The sequence below is a fragment of the Bos indicus genome, chromosome X (assembly GCF_029378745.1).
Source record: "Bos indicus isolate NIAB-ARS_2022 breed Sahiwal x Tharparkar chromosome X, NIAB-ARS_B.indTharparkar_mat_pri_1.0, whole genome shotgun sequence".
NCBI lineage: Eukaryota > Metazoa > Chordata > Mammalia > Artiodactyla > Bovidae > Bos > Bos indicus.
This window is the reverse complement of record NC_091789.1, coordinates 54,613,620-54,633,411: the sequence shown is the minus strand read 5'-3', so window position 1 is coordinate 54,633,411 and position 19,792 is coordinate 54,613,620. Positions and strand designations below refer to the sequence as shown.

The 19,792-nt window shown below is 40.2% G+C and overlaps 1 protein-coding gene across 1 annotated transcript in view; it reads right to left on the bottom strand.

Moving 5' to 3' along the window:
• Nucleotides 1–1,640: 1,640 nt before the first annotated feature.
• Nucleotides 1,641–19,792, bottom strand: part of LOC139181513 (uncharacterized) — a 67,099-nt gene continuing 48,947 nt past the window's right edge. The window contains exons 2-4 of the mRNA XM_070785035.1: nucleotides 3,743–4,392; nucleotides 2,785–2,983; nucleotides 1,641–1,811 (exon numbers count right to left, since the gene is read on the bottom strand). Of these exons, the coding sequence (XP_070641136.1) occupies nucleotides 2,826–2,983; nucleotides 3,743–4,392 (808 nt within the window). The 3' untranslated portion in view covers nucleotides 1,641–1,811; nucleotides 2,785–2,825. The remainder of the gene's footprint in view (nucleotides 1,812–2,784; nucleotides 2,984–3,742; nucleotides 4,393–19,792) is intronic.

Here is a 19,792-nt window from a genome sequence, read left to right as displayed (position 1 = left end):
AATAAATAATGTTAATATACACAAGGATATGAGATGAACTAGCACAGAAAATAGGAAAAGGTATTGCTACTAACTAGCGAGCATTCAAGTGGCCTGAACTAAATACAGAAATAAGGCCTTCTACCCCAAACCCCTGGTACTCTCTCTGATCCTCTCTACTCTGCTCAAATAGCACTTTACAGTTTTCCTTCAGTAAGTTCCAGATATTAGGCCCATTTCGCCTTTCAATTTTCTTTAGAGGCGATATTTCAGACCTAGACAAAGGTACAGAGATTACTACACCCATGCAAACATCGCTCATCTTAAAAACAAAAGATTACAAATAAAATTTAAACCCATAATACCTCTCCCCAGTTGAATTCTCCCTCTATTGAATAAGATTTAACCACTGTCCTAAATAAGGTTATTGTTCTCATACACACCTTTCTGCATGCTACATATGTATGCATCACTCCTATGTATACCTTTTACTACAAATATATGAACCTATAATCAATATAAGAACTGTTGCATCTTTTTAAACTTCACATATGTATGGTATCATAATGCCTTTACCCTTTCAGAAGGGTACCCTTTACCCTTTATCTATCTGTCGCTTCCACCCCTGAATCTTTGCCCCATGCTATAAGCTGTATTTTGTCCCCCTAAAAAGATATGTTGAAGCTTTACCCCTTGAACCTGTAAATGTGACATTCTTTGGAACTAGATATTTGCAGGTGTAACAGTTAAGATGAGGTCATACTGGATTAGGGTGGGTCTTAATTCAGTATGACTGATATCCTTATGAGAAGAGAAAGGACAAAGAAACAGACAGGGGAAAACGCTATGTGACGATGGATGCCAACGACTGACAGCAACCACCAGAAACCAGGAGAGAGGCATGAAACAGATTCTCCCTCAGAGCCTCTGGAAGGGACCACCCTTGCTGATACCTTGACCTCAGACTTCTGGCCTCCAGAACTGAGAATGTATTTCTGTTGTTTTAAGCCATCTGGTTTGTGGCAATTTGTTACGGTAACCTTAGGACACTAACACACCCCTCTTTGTGTCTCAAGCCCCTGAGAATTCTAGTGTCTTCCTAAGTCCAGACCTTACCACCCTGTTTAGTTTACCTGCAACAGTACCAAGTCAGTGAGTTAAGGATCCTGCAGTGGGTGTAGCAAACCTTCCCCTGCTCTAAAGCAGTGGTTCTGAAACTTCAGTGTGCTTCAGTAGCAGCTGGAGGACTGTAAAACCCTGATGGCTAGCGGCCTACCCTCAGAATTTCCAACTCAGTAGGTCTGGAGCAGGGTCTGAGAATGTGCATTGCAAACAAGTTTGCAGCTGATGCTGATGCTGCTGTTCCAGGGCAAGCTAGGTCATCCATCAGTTCCTTTCAATAAAATATAGTAGAGGCTAGGGCACCATCCCACAAATTATTTACAATCTTATATTTTAATTTATTTGGGGCTGCAATAAAAGGATTTAAAACAGACTTGACAAATAGCGGAAAGAAATCCCTTTCAGTGACAGTAATGTGGGCCAGAATAAATAGAACAATGATAGATTTGAGTGAGTGGTATATATGTGGAAAAAAAAAAAACAAAAAACTACAGGCTTATTATTTCAACCAAGCTTTTATTTCCAATGTGAACAATACTATCAAATTATCTGTAAAAGGTAAGAGTAAAGTCAGATGTCAGTAGTGAATATCACTTTGGGGCACTGAAACTTTGAAACAAAATTAGTATTTCAGGCTAATGAAAACAAGAATATCCATGAAGAACAGATTCATCTTTTCTTTTGCTGTCTGCTTTTTCTATGCCTTCCCACTGTAGGATGAAATAAGAGCCAGTTAACAATTGTACCTCAATAACATGCAGTGACTTTCTAAATAGGAGTCAACAGTATGTACATCTATTTTCTCAATGTTTTCTTCTTGTAACCCAGACCCTTGGTGATCAGGGTGCACATCATTGCTCATGCAAAACTTATCTCCCTCTTGCCCACAGCTATAAATGCTTGCTGTTTCCCTCAAAGGCCACAATGTGATTTAAATAAGTCATTCCACCTTAAAAACTGGTGTTCCCTTGCACAAATCATCAATCCCTTATATTTCCAGACCTTCAGTTTCCACATGAGTAAAATGAGGATGAGGCTTTGTCAAACATCCACATGCATGAAAACTAAGAAAGAGTGAGACAGTGAGTGACAGAGACTAAAAGATGAATGAATGGAGAAACGAGAAACAAAGATTTAATTACCAGCCTCAGTGACAACCAATAATATTACTGAGACTAGTTTTCTTTTCTTTTGAATAAAAAATCTAAATTGAACTAATATTTGTGAATTAATCCTGAAATGCAGTTCTCTTGAAACCCTTAACATCTTACTATTTTGTAAGGAATCGCTTTCTCAAAGTAATTGTCAGTACAAGAGACTACAATTCTGTGGCCAGGTGATGATGACACAGCTAATGCAGGGCCTAGTCTCTTTAGCTGCTGCTTCTGGTGACTATTCTCTAAACAAGCACTAGTCTCCATTTCCAGGTCTGATAAATTTCCCATCTGTAGTAGACTTAAAGCTACAGGACAAAGGACTTGTGGCTATAAATGAAATACATTTCAGAACATACTGCCTCCTACATTATCTAGAAAACATTATTAACAATAAACTGCTTTTCCAAAATTAAATTTCAACAATTTTCTTATTTACTTTACAGAAGAAAAATTAAAAATATACAGCTGTTAGTAACAGGTATGTGTCAGGAATGGTTATGTCGTACTAAAGCCTATACAACAATACCTGTATTATCCAGAGCTGCTCTTTGCTGAGACCACATCCATTCAGAGTCCTTCAGGTTTTTCATTTCCATCCTCTTCCTCTTCATCAATGTTTTCATACTGATCCTCACCCTTGTCATTGGGGCAGAGTGATGCAGACATTGGGGTCAAAAGTTGGCAGGGAAAATGTCCCAACCTCAAATCAGCAGCAGAGTCTAGGCCTGAGAGAAGAGAAATAGGTTTAATAAAAGAAACAACAAATAATACCTGGATACATTTCTAGCCCCCCATCATGTCTGCTGCTTGACAATGTTCACAAACGTTTTTCCACTCTTTCCAGTAGATCAGCACACAGATCCCTCTTATTATTTCTGGCCCCTTTGGAGAAGGGATGCAAATCATTTGATACTGATACCATTTTGTATGTGTGTGTCGGAACTTCAATGGAAAAAAATGCTCCTTTGACTTAAAGACAAATTCTATGGGGACGCTCACAGATTCCTCAATCGCTGAAAAGTGCCCCTGTGCTATGTCATCATTTTCTCAGATCCTCCTACCGAGAATATTCACATTTGTTAAAGCCGTTGACCAACAGGGAGGGATGCCACTTGTTTGCCTCTAGGTTGGTAGAAGGCAGCATGCTGTTTCTCGAGACCATGAAGGTCTCCAGAACTGGGCTTCCAATTGTGTAAATTGTGCCCGGAGGTTTTTGAGAGTTCTGACCCACTGTGTGACTGCTAGAGACCTAACTGCCTTTGAGCTCAATGGCCCCACAAGGGCCTAAAGTCTCAGCCACCACTTGCCCACCTCAGCCCCTCCGGGATCACAGGCCTCAACCTTCCCAGTCTCAGAGGCAGCAGTCAGGGCTTCCTCGCCCAGAACTCGGCCTCCACTGCTGGTTCCTCTGTATTCTAGGAAGCAACCCCCTCTGCAGGATCCTGCAGCTCCCAGGGTGGAGCGCGCTCCACCAGGGTACTCACTCTGCAAGACTCTGCCTCCCTCTCCCAGGTCTTCCTGCTCCTGAGGAGGCACCGGACCTTCTCCAGGGTCCGAGGGTGGCTGGGAGCGGCCCCTGGCCATCAGGCGGTCAGTGGGAGGCCGGAACAGGACATATTTGTTGTCACGGAAATTGTGTAGAAAGGAGTCGACGTGACTCCAGAACAGGGGCCCAAACGTCTCCACGCAGAACCCAAGGCCTGTAACCTCTGCCGCACCCTCCTGCTCACTCTCGTCCTCCTCTTCCTTGCCCTCTCCAGACAGGTGCTCCTCCTCCTCCACGTCCTCCAAGTCGAAGTCAATCTCACCCTCTTCCTCATTCTCCTGCATCTCTACATCTTCCTCCATCTCCAACTCCTCTAACGGCTCTCTACCACATTCCTCTTCCACTGCAGCCTGTGGCCAACCCTGCTCCCCGGGAAGGGCTCTGGAGACCTCCAAGGAAGCCAGAAGAGCCGTGGCCTCCTCGACTCCTTCCGTCTCCTCCCAAGCAGATGCTTGGACCCCAAGGAGACTGGGGTCGTGGCCTGCCCCGCTACCAGCTCTATCCGGGCCACCTGGGATCCAATAGTGCTCCTCTGTGGCAGACATGGCAGGAGAGACGTGCCAGACAGTGATCCTCCTGCAGTGATGCCTGTGGGGAAGATGGCGGCTGCCGGGCTGAGTGTTGCGCTGAGGAGACGCTGTTTGCAGTGGGACCGCAGGGTGGGGGTGGGGACAGCAGAGACGTCGGCTGCACAGGGAACAGGAGTCTGCAAGTGGCTGGTGTGGGCCCCACAACAGGAATGGTGCGGGGCGGGGGGGGGGGGGGAGGCCCGCAGACCGGCCCACAAAGACGGAAGCTCAGCTGGTGGCAGATAAGGCGGGAAAGACCCTAATGGGCTGGTGACGGTAGGTGGAGCTGGAAGGGTCAACCGCGACCATTTCCCCCAGCGCCAGCTCTAAGCTCATTTGCCAGGAGGCAAGGATTGGAATGACCGCTGTCCAATGAGTGATCAAGGCTTTCAGATTGCATGGAAGCCTTCCAGCACCAGGTCATACTTTGAGCCCACAGGAGTCCCTTCCTTTCCATTGCTGCTGCTGCTGATGCTGCTGCTAAGTCGCATCAGTCGTGTCCGACTCTGTGCGACCCCATAGACGGCAGCCCACCAGGCTCCCTCATCCCTGGGATCCTCCAGGCAAGAGTACTGGAGTGGGTTGCCATTTCCTCCTCCAGTGCATGAAAGTGAAAAGTGAGTGAAGTTGCTCAGTCGTGTCTGACTCCTAGCGACCCCATGGACTGCAGCCTACCAGGCTCCTCAGTCCATGGGATTTTCCAGGCAAGAGTAGTGGAGTGGGGTGCCACTGCCTTCTCTGTCCTTTACATTGCACCATTGCAAAAACGAAATGGCAATGTCCATACAGGCGGCACCCTGGGGTATGGGAAGCTGGGTGTGGTCCCCAGTTGCCACCTTGTGTCAGCTCAGGTCATCAGAGATACACTTATTTTAAAAAGTTCATAAAGGCTTGAGAAAGAACATCAAAAGTAAGAGATGGAGAAATTGGAAAACATAAACTGAATTAAATGGGAGCACTGAATATGAAATAGAAAAAAATGAAACAAACTACATAAAACTAAAAGATCATCATATGGCCCAGTTGATTTTAAGCATGGCTGCTCTTTAGCAACATATCTGTAGCTTTGGAGAATAAAAGCAATACCTCGGCATTTTTCAAAAAATTCTAAGATAATTCTGATATGTGTCAGGTTTTTCTCTTAAATGGTAGCTTTGGTGATATAGAATTCTACTACTTTTGTGTTGACCACTCATGGTACAATGGTATTAAGTGAATAATAGTTACTCACTAGTACGTATAATATATATTTTAGAAAACTTATTAATGTTTGCCTAACTAAAAATTTTATGACATTTTGATTCCACTTGTTTGACTTAGTATGAACAGAATGCTAGACTTCTAATTTTAAAAATAGATGTGCAACAACCAACAAAGTTTTACTATATAACCCTGGGAAGTGTAGTCCCTTTGTCAATCTCTTGAAATACCTATAATGGAAAATAAACTGAAAAATAATATATGTGTATATGTATAACTGAGTCACCTTGCTCTGCACCTGAATATTTGTAAGGCAACTATACATCAATAATATATATGCTGTTCTAAGTCACTTCAGTCGTGTCCGACTCTGTGCGACCCCATAGATGGTAGCCCACCAGGCTCCCCTGTCCCTGGGATTCTCCAGGCAAGAACACTGGAGTGGTTTGCCATTTCCTCCTCCAGTGCATGAAAGTGAAATGTGAAAGTGAAGTCGCTCAGTCGTGTCTGACTCTTAGTGACCCCATGGATTGCTCCTAACAGGCACCTCCATGCATGGGATTTTCCAAGCAGGAGTGGGGTGCCATTGCCTTCTCCGATTATATATATATATATATATATATATATATATATATATATATATAATATTTATTTGCTTTATATATATTTAAATATAAAGAAAAAAAGATAAAGTGTATAGATCACATATGATCAACTGTTTCAACCTCCTGTGAGAGACAGAAGGAGAATTTTGAGGTTTTAATGTTGCTAAAGTTACTTAGAAAAGAACATAGAAGTTGATGTGTATGCCTTGAGAATGGAGACTGGAGAGTGGAAGGAGTAAAAATAGGAGCTGAAAAGGGATTCATCAGGGCTCCCCAATTCACTTCAAGGCTCCAAGAAACGAAGAGAGACTTCTTTTCAGGACTGGGCTAATCACCTGCACTACACTAAACAGTGATACCCCCTCCTAAATGCATGTATTTAAATGTTTACCCACTCCATTCCCCAGGTGATGGTATTTGGGAGTTATGGCCTTTAGTAGGAGACACAGTGAAGATAATCAACCTTGCCCTATATAGAACTTATGCATTATAGATTTCACCCCTTATACCGGCCTTGTTTTGTTTTACCTAACTCATACTCAATATTTTCAATGGGAATAGTCCATTGGGTCCCAAGCTGTCAAGCCCTTTTCTAAGTGAAAAATACTCAATTTAACTTTTTGAGCCATATGTCTGAGTGTCTGTGCCCACTAGGGGATATTTTAGGAGAATGGCTGCTATGATCTGGAGCACTGAAACACTGCAATCATAAAATTCTTGAGGCAAATACATCTATTGGCGCTCTTCAGTAGCTCCCTTAACACGATAGGGGCATCTTTTAAAAATTTAGGGATATCTTCAAGTATTCCTCTATTTCGTTCTCCGGTATTATGTTCAAAGAGTTTTCTAAAGCATGCATTTCAGCATTTGCTGAAAAGTGAAAGTGAAAGTCACTCAGTCATGTCATGTCCGACTGTTTGCGACCCCATGGACTACACAGTCCATGGAATTCTCTGGGCTAGAGTACTGGAGTGGGTAGCCATTCCCTTCTTCAGTGGAGCTTCCAAATCCAGGGGTCAGACCCAGGCCTCCCACATTGCAGGAGGATTCTTTACCAGCTGAGCCACAAAGGAAGCCCAGCATTTGTTGAAGTCAATTCCCAATCTATTTGCAGAAGTCTTAAGCCAATAAGCACTTTTTATGTTTAAAAATATTATTGCACTATTGTGGTGAATGTCACAGGCATTTAGTACGTTCACAATGCTTTTCAGCCATTCTCTCTGTTGTGCCTAAATAAATCATCACTCCTAAAGGAAACCCCATGCCAGTAATCACTCCTTTTCCATTTCCCCCTCACTGCTCTGATAACTACTCTGATAACCAGGCTCTGGTAACTACTAATCTTCTGTTTACCTGTATGAACTTACATTTTCTAGATGGCTGAGAGAAATAAAATCCTACAATACGTGACCTTTTGTGTCTGGCCTCTCTCATTCCTTTTTGTGGCTGAATGCTATGCCCGTGTACAGAGGGTCACTTTTGTTTATGAATGTGAGACAAGTTGAGGACAAGTTGGTGGATCCTTGGGATGTTTCCCATTTGGGTTCCCATTTCGGTTACGGCTGCTATGAACGTGGGGATAGAACTTTTTGTTACCTTTTGTTTGAACAAATACTTCTAATTCTTTGGCTTATATAGCTAATAGTGGAATTGATGAGACAACCATAAGGCTTTTACCTTTTTCAGGAGCTTTCGGGCTCTTTTTTACAGCTACTTGCTGTTGTTCAGTTGTTCTGCCCCTCAGTTGTGTCTGACTTTTTGCAATCCCATGGACTGCAGCACCCCAGGCTTCCCTTTCCTTCACCATCTCTCAGAGTTTGCTCAAACTCATGTCCATAGAGTTGGTGATGCCATCCAACCGTGGCGTCCTCTGTTGTCCCCTTCTCCTCCTGCCTTCTATCTTTCCCAGCATCAAAGTCTATTCCAATGAGTTGGCTCTTTGCATCAGGTGGCCAAAGTATTGGAGCTTCAGTTTCAGCATCAGTCCTTCCTGTGAACATTCAGGGTTGATTTCCTTTAGCTTTGACTGGTTTGATTTCCTTGCAGTCCAGGGGAATCTCAAGAGTGTTCTCCAACACTGCAGTTCGAATGCATCAATTCTTCAGCGCTCAGCCTCCTTTATGGTCCAACTTTCACGTCCATACATGACTACTGGAAAAACTTTGTCTATATGGACTTTTGTCATCAAAGTAATGTCTCAGCTTTTTAATTCACTGTCTAGGTTTGCCATAGCTTTTCTTTCAAGGAGCAAGCATCTTTTAATTTCATGGCTGTAGTCACCATCTGCAGTGGTTTTGGAGTCCAAGAAAATAAATCTGTCACCGTTTCTATTGTTTCCCCATCTATTTGCCATTAAGTGATGGGACCAAATGCCATGATCTTAGTTTTTTGAGTGTTGAGTTCTAAGCCAACTTTTTCACTCTCCTCTTTCACTTTCATCAAGAGGCTCTTCAGTTCCACTTTGCATTCTGCCATAAGTGTGGTGTCATCTGCATATCTCAGGTTATTGGTATTTCTCTTGGTAGTCTTGATTCCAGCTTGTCCTTCATCCAGTCCAGCATTTCCCATGATGTATTCTGCATATAAATTAAATAAGCAGGGTGACAATATACAGCCTTTATGTACTCCTTTCCCAATTTAGAATCAGTCAGTTATTCCATGTCTGGTTCTAACTGTTGCTTCTTGACCTACATATAGGTTTTTCAGGAGGCAAGTAAGATGGTCTGGTATTTCTGTCTCTTTAAATTTTTCTGTAGTTTCTTGTAATCCACATAAGGAAAGGCTTTAGCATAGTCAATGAAACATAAGTAGATGTTTTTCTGGAATTCTTTCCATGATCCAGTGGATGTTGGCAGCTTAATCTCTGATTCTTCTGCCTTTTGTAAATCCAGCTTGTAAATCTGGAAGTTCTCGGTTCACATAATGTTGAAACCTAGCTTGAAGGATTTTGACCATTACCTTGCTAGCATGTGAAATGAGTGTATTTGTGTGGTATCTTGAACAGTCTTTGGCATTTCCCAACAGTAATGTACAGGGATCCCAATGCCTCTACATCCTCATAAATATGTTTTATTTTTCACCTAAAAAAAATCTACTTACCCATCTTTTTTTTGTGTGTGACATCATGTGGTGGCTTTTCCTTGTATTTCCTTAATGACTAATGATGTTAAGCTTATTTTCACGTCCTTATGGCACATTTGTATATCTTGTTTGGAAACATTTGTATTCACATTCTATGCTCATTTCTCATTCGGATTCCTCGGCTACTTGTTGAGTTGTAAATGTTTTTCATGTGTTCTGGATACTAGACCTTTATTAGATATATGCATACCACAAGATTCTTATCCTATTTTCTAGGTTGTCCTTTCACTGTCTTGTTCATGTTCTTTGATATAGAAATATTTTTGATTTTTATGAAATTCAATGTATTGTAATTAACTTCCAATTAAAATAAATAGATTAAAAAATACATAAATATATATGTGTAAAAATAAATTAAAAAAAGAAATAAAAAGAAATTCAATGTATCTGTTTCTTCTTTTGTTACTTATGCTTTTATCATCATATTTATGAATCCATTGCCAAATGAAGGTTATGAAGATTTACCCCTTCTGAGGACTGAATTATGGACCCCCCCATATTTCCACATGTTTAATGTCTAAGCCCCATTACTTCAAAATGTGGTTGTTTTTGGTGACAGGACCTTAAGGTCAGCAGAGGTCATATGGTTAGACCCTAATGAGTCTGACTGGTATCCTAGACAAAAGTATACTTGGTGACAGGAAGACACGCCAGAGATGGGTATACACTGGAGGAACGATCATGTAAGGATGCAGGGAGAAGCTCGCCATCTGCAAGCCAGGAGAGCCCTCACAAGAAACCAAACCTGCTCACACCTTGTTCTTGGACTTCTAGTTTCCAAAGGTGTCAGCAAATAAATTTGTGCTGTTTAAGCCATCGGTCTGTGGTATTTTGTGATAGCAAGCCCAGCAATCTAATATACCCTTGTATTTGTTCTAAAAGTTTTATGCTTTTAGCTCTTACAGCTAATTCTTTATCCATTTAACGTCTGTATTTGGCATAATGTAAGAGTCCAACTTTATTCTATTGCATATGTATATCCTGCTGTCCTCATACCATTTTGGGGAAAAGATTCCCACTTCTCACCACTTAATGATCTGATATCCCAGGGGAAAATCAATTGAGGGTAGATATCTGGGTTTATTTCCAGACTCCCTGTTCTATTCTGTTGATCTGCATGTCTTTCATTATCTCAGTACGACACTGTCTTGATTACTGTTGCCATGGTACATGGGTTGGGTTGAAACTGACACAGGGTAGTGGAATCTTCCAATTTTCTTTTTCAAGATTGTCTTAGCTATTTCTGGTCTCTTGTAATTGCACATGAATTTTAGGACCAGCTTTTTTTTCTGCCAAAAAAGGTCACTGTCATTTTGAAAGTGATTGCTTGCTTTTCATCTGTGTGCTGCTGCTGCTGCTGCTGCTGCTGCTAAGTTGCTTCAGTCGTGTCCGACTCTGTGCGATCCCAGAGATGGCAGCCTACCAGGCTTCCCCGTCCCTGGGATTGTCCAGGCAAGAACACTGCAGTGGGTTGCCATTTCCTTCTCCAATGCATGAAAGTGAAAAGTGAAAGTGAAGTCGCTCAGCCGTGTCCGACTCTTAGCAACCCCATGGACTGCAGCCCACCAGGCTCCTCCATCCATGGGATTTTCCAGGCAAAAGTACTGGAGTGGGGTGCCATTGCCTTTTCCCTTTCATCTGTAGACCTCATTATATAAGATTCCCATCTGTATATTAAGACCTCAAATTTTCAATGCTGCCTTAATGCCTTTGAGACTCGTATTACTCCACTGGCCCAACTCTGCTTTCTCCTGCTCTCACCTGCAATGCCCCCTTCCTTGTGGGAAGACTACCCCACTCAGCTGATTCTCCCCTGTCAACCAGACTAGCTGTACCGGACCCATTCCCCCAGCCACCAAGTTCTACTTCCCTGCCAGCCAGTGCAGTATTCCAATAGGACAATCATCTCCTCGTGTGGGAACGTGGGTGTGCCCCATCCTCTTGTTACTACAACATTTATTTCCCATGGTCCCTGCAGGTGAACTCTCCTGTTAAGTCCCACACCCTCATTGTCCTGCTTGGCGTTTCCTGTTGCCACCCGCCCCCCACCCCTGGCCAGCTGTTAGTCCATGAGACTCACAAACAGCTCGCTGTCCATCTGTCCAGTGTTGCATGCTTGGCCATCTCACACTACTTAGGGTAGAGGATCCCTCCTTTATTAGTGCAGTGGATGAGGGAGATCCCAACCATGATGCTGGACAGCTTTAACTCACTTCTCTTTTGCTAACTAAATGTTTTTTTTTTGTTTTTTTTTTTTTTTTTTAGTTTAAGGTGAAGGCAACCTGGGTTGAAACTGCCAAAGGTGCCTGGATTGTGCTTTGGCTTGTGCCTATTCTGTTGTCTCTCTCAACCTCAGCCATCTCTTCCCACCCTAACTTATTGTTCTAGCACCTGAGGAGGGAACTATGGGTAATTGACTGTATCCTGGCCTGAGTGGTACTGGGTTGCCCCTGGTGCTTGGCCCCTCCCAGCATGCATTCTGAGGCTAGGGATCATCGATTAATCCATAGAGTGGAAGCCAAGGGAGTGTTCAGCCAATAGTGACAGGGAGTGCTGATGACATCATTTCTTAACTGCTCCACGGTCAATTCCCACTTTCTGGGGGGCACCCTAGAGCCTCTGGAGATAAGAATCCCAGTGTAGTGTGTGTAGGCTGGTCACTGCAGACGGATCATGGAATGCAGTAGCAGGTAGATCATGGGGCAATCATCCAGAAAGGAGCCCACAGGGCAGGTTCAGGTTGGCTTTCTAAAGAGTTGTGGAAAAGCATAGCTCCAGGCCACCCACAATGGAAGAATTGTGAATAATGCTTCCTGGTTGCTTCTCACGTGTGTCCGTGTCAAGCAAGGGTAGCAAACTTTCCTTCTCCTTTGCTGTAACTTCCCTAACACATGTGATTTTCTGGGCTGTGAGCTCTACAGATGTTAATTAGTTCTAGCGGTTCCTTCCTTAATTTCATTATTGGTCTTCTGTCTGTCTGCCTATCCCTCATTGAAAATAGAGTATTGGAGTCTCCAGGTTTATTGTTTTATGTATTCTGGGAGTCTGTTAGGACTATATGGATGAATAACTGTTACATCTCCCCTTACTGATCCTTTTATTAACACAGAAATCCGTTTTTGGCATTCTGTTTAAAAAAAAAAAAAAAAAAAAACACTCTTGTTAAAATCTATTTCATCTGATATCAGTATAGCCACTGCATCTATCACTTTAGGATGATTTGCATGGAATACCATTGTCCATCCTTTTGTTTTCAAACTATCTGTCTTTGGATACAAGGCAAGGCTCTTGTAGATAACATATAGTGGGTAACATTTGTTATTAATCCCCTTTGCCAATCTGTCTTTTCATAGAAAAGTTTTATACATTGGTATTGTGGTGATTACTTCCAAGGAAATATTTTTCCTGACATTTTCTTACTTTCCACATGCCATACCTTTTTGGTTCCTTCATTCCTCAATTACTGTCTTTTTCCTGTGATTAATTGAATTTTTCTAGTGTACAAAGTGACTATCACTCTTTGTCTTTACTTACTTTTTTTTATTTTTTAAGTTTGGAGCCTTTAAATTTTTTTGTGTTTTTTTTTTTTTTTTTGGGGGGGAGGCTGGGTGGCTATGCTGTGAATTATACTTAGTATCTTAATTTTAGAATAATCAAGTGTGTATTGTAGTGAGATAGTTTTCATAGTATTCTAAACTCTGCTTCTTCCCAGCTGCGCTATATTCCCTTATTTAGTTATTGTGACAAATATCATGTTTGTACATGGTTTGCACTAACGGTTTTATGGTTACTGCTTTATACATCTCTATTTTAAATCAACATACAAAGAGGAGAGCAAAAAGAGAAGTTACAGGGATTTCCCTGGTGATCCAGTGTTTAGAATCCGCCTTCCAAAGCAGGAGATGAGGATTCAATCCCTGGTCCAGGAACTAAAATGCCACATGTGGTGGAGCAACTAAGCCTGTGGGCCACACCTCCTGTTCTGCATGGTCTGGAGCCCGTGTGTCACAACTAGAGAGAAGCACTCATGAGGCAACAAAGATCCTGCTGCAACGAAGACCCAGTGAGGCCATTAATAAATAAATGATTTTTTTTTTAAAGAAGAGTCAGAAAGAAGCCCCAAATGCAGTAATTCTGGCGTTTGCAGTAATACTGCGCATAATCTGTGCAGTTCCCTTGACCTTTGTGGTTTATTTCTTCACATTCCTCCAAATAGGTGCCCAGTGTTGTGTCACTTCACCCTGAAGGACTACTTTATTATTTTCTATCCAGCAGGCTTACTAACTGTGTAATCCCTCAGTTTTTGCTTTTCTTGGAATGAATTTATCTACCTTCCATTTCCCCCACATATAGAATTCTTGGTTGAAAGAAGTTTTCATTTGTTCATTGCCTGTTTTTTAATATATCATTCCAATGTCACCTGTCCTCTATGGTTTCTGTAAAGAAATTGGCACAAATCTTACTGAGGATTACTTGTACTGTGAAGAGTTGTATCTATTGCTTCCAATGATCATACACCATGAATTGTGTGATTCCATTTCTAGTAAAAGTCCAGAAGAGACAAATATATAAAAAAAGCAACTAGTGCTTTCCTATGGCTCAGAGGGTGGAAAATTGAGTGTGTCTGCTAATGGATAAAGGAATTACTGGAAGAAATGAAATGTTCTGGAATTAGATAGTAGTGTTGATTGCATAATTATATAAATAGCATAAAAAACCATTGATTTGTACACTTTAAATGGTATATATTATGATAGACATTATTTCTCAATAAACTGTTATAAAATGTTATTGATACAGTATAATCATCCATTTAATAGCAATACATTTGACAATTTAGGTAGATCAAAAAATTCTAAACCTAAGAAAAATGCAACCTTAACCCTAGAATTGATAAAAGCTGAAATAAAAAGCTTCTTTTTATTAAAAATTTGAATAACTCTTCACAAACTTCCAAACACCCCTCTATTTCCATATATTCACATAGGTGAATTCTATCACATGCTCAAGAAAAAAATAGCATCCATTCTTTAGAAATTTTCAGAAAATGAAGCTGGTGTGGGAGGTGATTACTACCCAGGTTGTTAATGAAGTTTATTGACATCTGAAAAGGACAGTTTTTAAAACTTCAAAATTACACTCAAATGTCATTCTTGAATATAGTCACAAAATCAGCATGGCGATACATAAAATGATATGACATTTTGACATATCATTATGTCAAAGTACATTATGACAAAGTACAAAGTACATTATGACAAAGCAGAGATTATCCCAAGACTACAAGATTGGTTTCATGTTTTTAAGAAATCAGTCAATGGCAGGCTTCAACTCCTGTTCCACATACGAGGAGATTGGACGTTGCCACGCCATCCTAACTGCAAGTTAAAAGTTGAACACACTGAAAAGTCAGCAACTCATCTTAGATTCATAGAGAAGAGAGATCATAGGCCAAACTGCTCCCTGAACATTGGAGGGACAAGTGAACACAGAGAATCCTAACTTAGCAAAGCAAAAATTCAAGGTCAGAAACCTCTGCAGGAACCAGCGGTGTGGACAAGTCTGTGAGTTAACAACCCCAGGATGACCCAGTTATAGGAGTTCTCCACACTTTTGTTTTACCTCTAGGAACTTAGCCAGGTTCTCACAGTACAATAAATATGTCACTGTGAAAACTTCTCATGCTTCCAGCAGGAGAGGGAAAGAGGGGAAACGGAATCATTTTTAAATGTGCCAGGGCACTCTGTTCTTCTTAACAATGTTTGCCCTCATGCTTAGAGCCCAACCTAACCATGTAAAATTGTGTATAAAGCTCTTGGCTCAAGAAAAGACTGCATACACTTGGATCTCAAGCTAAGAACAATATCAAATAATTTTAGAACTGATCAAACAAGTAGACTACTGTCTAGATCCCACTTTCCTCAGTGGGTGGCCCATATTTGGGCCAGATATGAATAGCACTGCAAAGACTTTGAAATTTTACCTGAGACTGCAACAAAAAATTAGGATAAAAATTTGTGGTCTGAACCTAAAACAAAACAAAACTAAACAAACAAACAAAAAATAAACACACTCCTTAGTATTAAGTCAGATACCATGTCTAACAATATAATACTAAAATGTCTAGGATAAACTTAAAATTAATTGGTATATGAAGAACCAGGAAAAAGTTTAAAAGTTACAAGCTAAAATTCAAACAAGAGAGACAACTTCAGGATGATGCAAGTATTGGAATCACCAGAAAAATATATTAAAGCAGCTATTATAACCATACCACCTGAAGTAATGACTGTTGCTTACAAACTAAACCAAAAATTAAATATGATTCTTTGGGACTTCCCTGGTGGCTCAGTGGTAAAGAATCCGCCTGGTAATGCAGGAAACACGGGCTAAATCCCTGATCTGGGAAGATCCCATATGCCTCAGAGCAACTAAGACGATGGGCCACAACTATTTAGCCTGTGCTCTTGAGTCCAGGAACCACAACTACTGAATCCCATGTGCCCTAGAGCCTGTGCTTGGCAACAAGAGAAGCCACTGCAATGAGAAGCCCACGCCACTGCAACTAGAGAGTAGCCCCTCCTACTTGCCCTAACTAGAGAAAGCCCCCCTAGCAACAAAGATCCAACACAGCCAAAAATAAATAGATAAGTAAATAAATACCATTGTCTGATCTCTCAACCTCTATACACACACATGAACAAACACACAAATGTAGGCACGCATGTATACAAATACACATGTATGCATATAAGTACATGTAAACACATATGTGCATATACAAAGAGTTATGCATATATATATATCCACAAATATGTATATATAAATATAGATGCAAATGCACAACACACACACACACATTAGAGATCAGTATCAAAGCAAAAACTTCAGCATGCATTTCAGTGTGGCATTGAAACCATCATCAATCAAATTCAGCCACAACGTATGTATGCAGCTTTCTGAGTATTCAGAAAGTTCCACCAAACTTAGTAGAGACAAATAAAGAGGACATACACAAATGTCATTTTTTCTATATTATGATCTTTTACTTTTATCTAGTTTGTTTCACTTTTTCTATTTCATATTCAGTGTTCCCATTTCAGTTAGTTTATGCTTTCCAATTTCTCGCTTTCTTCTTTTGTTTGATGGTCTTTCTCAAGCCTTTATCAAGTGTAGTAGAAAAGCTTTTGCATGCATATATGTAAATAGTATGTATAGTGTATATATATATATAATTTTTTTTAGAAAACTTAAGAATTTTTGCCTAACTAAAATTTTTGACATTTTTATTCCACTTGTTTGACTTAGAATGAATAGAATGCTACATCTCTAGTTTAAAAAAAGATATGCAACAAGCAAAAAAGGTTTAGGTGGCTCAGATGGTAAAGAATCTGCCTGCAATGTAGGAGACCCAGGTTCGATCCCTGGGTTGGAAAGATTCCCTGGAGAAGGGAATGGCAACCCATTCCAGTATTCTTGCCTGGAGAATCCAATGGACAGAGGAGCCTGGCAGGCTACAGTCTACGGGGTCGCAAAGAGTGGACAGGACTTAGCGACTAACACATTCCCAGGGAACTATAATCAATAACTTGTAATAACCTATAATAGAAAATAATCTGAAAAATAATATATGTGTATATGTATAACTGAATCACCTTGCTGTGTACCTGAAACGTTGTAAGTCAGCTAAAGTTCAATAAAATACATATATATATATATAAAGAAAAAAAACCAAATGTAGTCTTTTTTTAAAAATCAGTTTCACTCTGGGTTTTTTCCCTCAAAATGGGATTGTTCAATGCAAGCCATTCTATAACTTGTCATCATTATACAACTTGATATCATCTCATACTTCTTTCTCCAAAGGGATGTGAATGAATACTTACATTCTTCCCTTCAACCTCATCTTCTTAACATCTGTGTTATCATTCTGTTGTTTAGAAAACATATTTTGTATGAATGAAAAACTTTAAAGTTTATTAAGGCTAATTTTCTGATCTAATATAAGGTCTGTCCTGGAGAATGTCCCATGTTCACTTGAGAAGAATGTGTATTCTGCTGCTGAGTAAAGTCCTTTATAGATGTCTGTTAGATCTAACTAATTAATAGCATTGTTCAAGTCTTCTACTCTCTGGTTGCTCTTCTGCCCAGCTGTTCTATTCATTTGTGAAAGTGGGTTGTTGAAGATTCCAATTATTATTGTTGAATTATGTACTTTGCCTTTAAATTGTGTCAGTTTTTCTTTCATGGATTTTGGCACTCTCTTGTTAGGTGCATTTATATTCATAATTGTTTTGTCTTTTCTATGAATTTGCCCTTTAATCATTATTAATGTTTATCTATTTTTCTATCCTTTAACTTTTAACCTATTTTGAATCTAAGGGGTGTCACTTGTAGACAGCATGTCATTGGATTATTGCTTTTTAATTCTATTCTACAAATACCTAACTTTTCATTGGAAGATTTAGTACATTTATATTAAATATAATTAATGATAGGGTAGGATTTATGTTTACCATTTTGTTCTTTTTGTAAACTATTTTTTATTGGAGTATAGTTGCTTTACAATGTTGCATTAGTTTCTGCTTTTCAGCAAAGTGAATCAGTTATACGTATACATGTGTCCCCTCTTTTTTAGGTTTCCTTCCCATTTATGTCACCACAGAGCTGTGAGTAGAGTTCCCTTTGCTATACAGTATATGTTACTGTGTTATACATTAGTTATCTATTTTATACATAATAGTGGATATATGTCAGTCCCAATCTCCCAATTCATTCTACCCTCCTTCTGCCTTGGTATCCATAAGTTTGTCTCTATTTCTGCTTTGCAAATAAGTTCATCAGTATCATTTTTTTTTGCATTCCACATATAAGTGATTTAATACAATATGTGTTTTTTTCTTTCTAACTTACTTCACTCTGTATGACAGTCTCTAATTCTATCCATGTGTCTGCAAATGGCACTATTTAATTCCTTTTTATGGCTGAGTAATATTCCATTATATATATGCACCACTTCTTCTTTATCCATTCCTCTGTTGATGGACATTTAGGTTGCTTCCATGTCCTGGCTATTGTAAATAGTGCTACAATGAACATTGAGGTGCATGTATCTTTTTGAATTATGGTTTTCTCTGGGTAGATGCCCAGGAGTGAGATTGCTGGGTCCTATTGTAGTTCTATTTTAGTTGTTTTGAGGAAACTCTATATTGTTCTCCATAGTGGCCGCACCAATTTTTTCCTTATATTTTATATGTTTTGTTCTTTATCCATTTATTTCCTTTTTTAGTAAGCAGATATTTTTATTATGCAACTTAATTGCCTTATTGTCAACTTTACTACACTTTTAATTAGCTTTTTAAAAAATGTTGTGGAGTATTTTTAAAATAGTTTATTGGTGTATAGATGATTTACAATGTTAGTTTCAGGTGTATAGCAAAGTGAATCAGTTATACATATATCCACTTTTCTTTTAGATTCTTTTCCAATATAGGCCATTTAGAGTATTAAATAGAGTTCCCTGTGCTATATAGGAGGTCCTTATTAGTTATCTATTTTAGGTACGGTACTGTGTACATGGCATCTGGTCCCATCACTTCATGGGAAATAGATGGGGAAACAGTGGAAATAGTGTCAGACTTAATCTTTTTGGGCTCCAAAATCACTGTAGATGGTGACTGCAGCCATGACATTAAAAGACACTTACTCCTTGGAAGAAAAGTTATGACCAACCTAGATAGCATACTGAAAAGCAGAGACATTACTTTGCCAACAAAGGTCCGTCTAGTCAAGGCTATGGTTTTTCCAGTGGTCATGTATGGATGTGAGAGTTGGACCATAAAGAAAGCTGAGCATCGAAGAATTGACGCTTTTGAACTGTGGTGTTGGACAAGACTCTTGAGAGTCCCTTGGACTGCAAGGCGATCCAACCAGTCCGTTCTGAAGGAGATCAGCCCTGGGATTTCTTTGGAAGGAATGATGCTAAAGCTGAAACTCCAGTACTTTGGCCACCTCATGCGAAGAGTTAACTCATTGGAAAAGACCCTGCTGCTGGGAGGGATTGGGGGCAGGAGGAGAAGGGGACGACAAAGGATGAGATGGCTGAATGGCATCACTGACTCGATGAACGTGAGTCTGGGTGAACTCTGGGAGTTGGTGATGGACAGGGAGGCCTGGCGTGCTGCGATTCATGGGGTCGCAAAGAGTCGGACACGACTGAGTGACTGAACTGAACTGTGTACATGTCAATCCAATCTCCCAATTTATCCCTTCCCTCTTATCCTTCTGTTATTTTCTTAATGGTTGCCTTAGGTATCATAATTAATATTTTAGCTAAAGCATTCTAAGATGGAGTAATACCAACATAATTTCGATGGCAAACAAAAGCTTTGTAACTACTAGCATTTTCTCTTTTCTTAAGGGTACTATTGTCTTATAAATTATATCTGTACATATTAGAAACTCATCAATGCA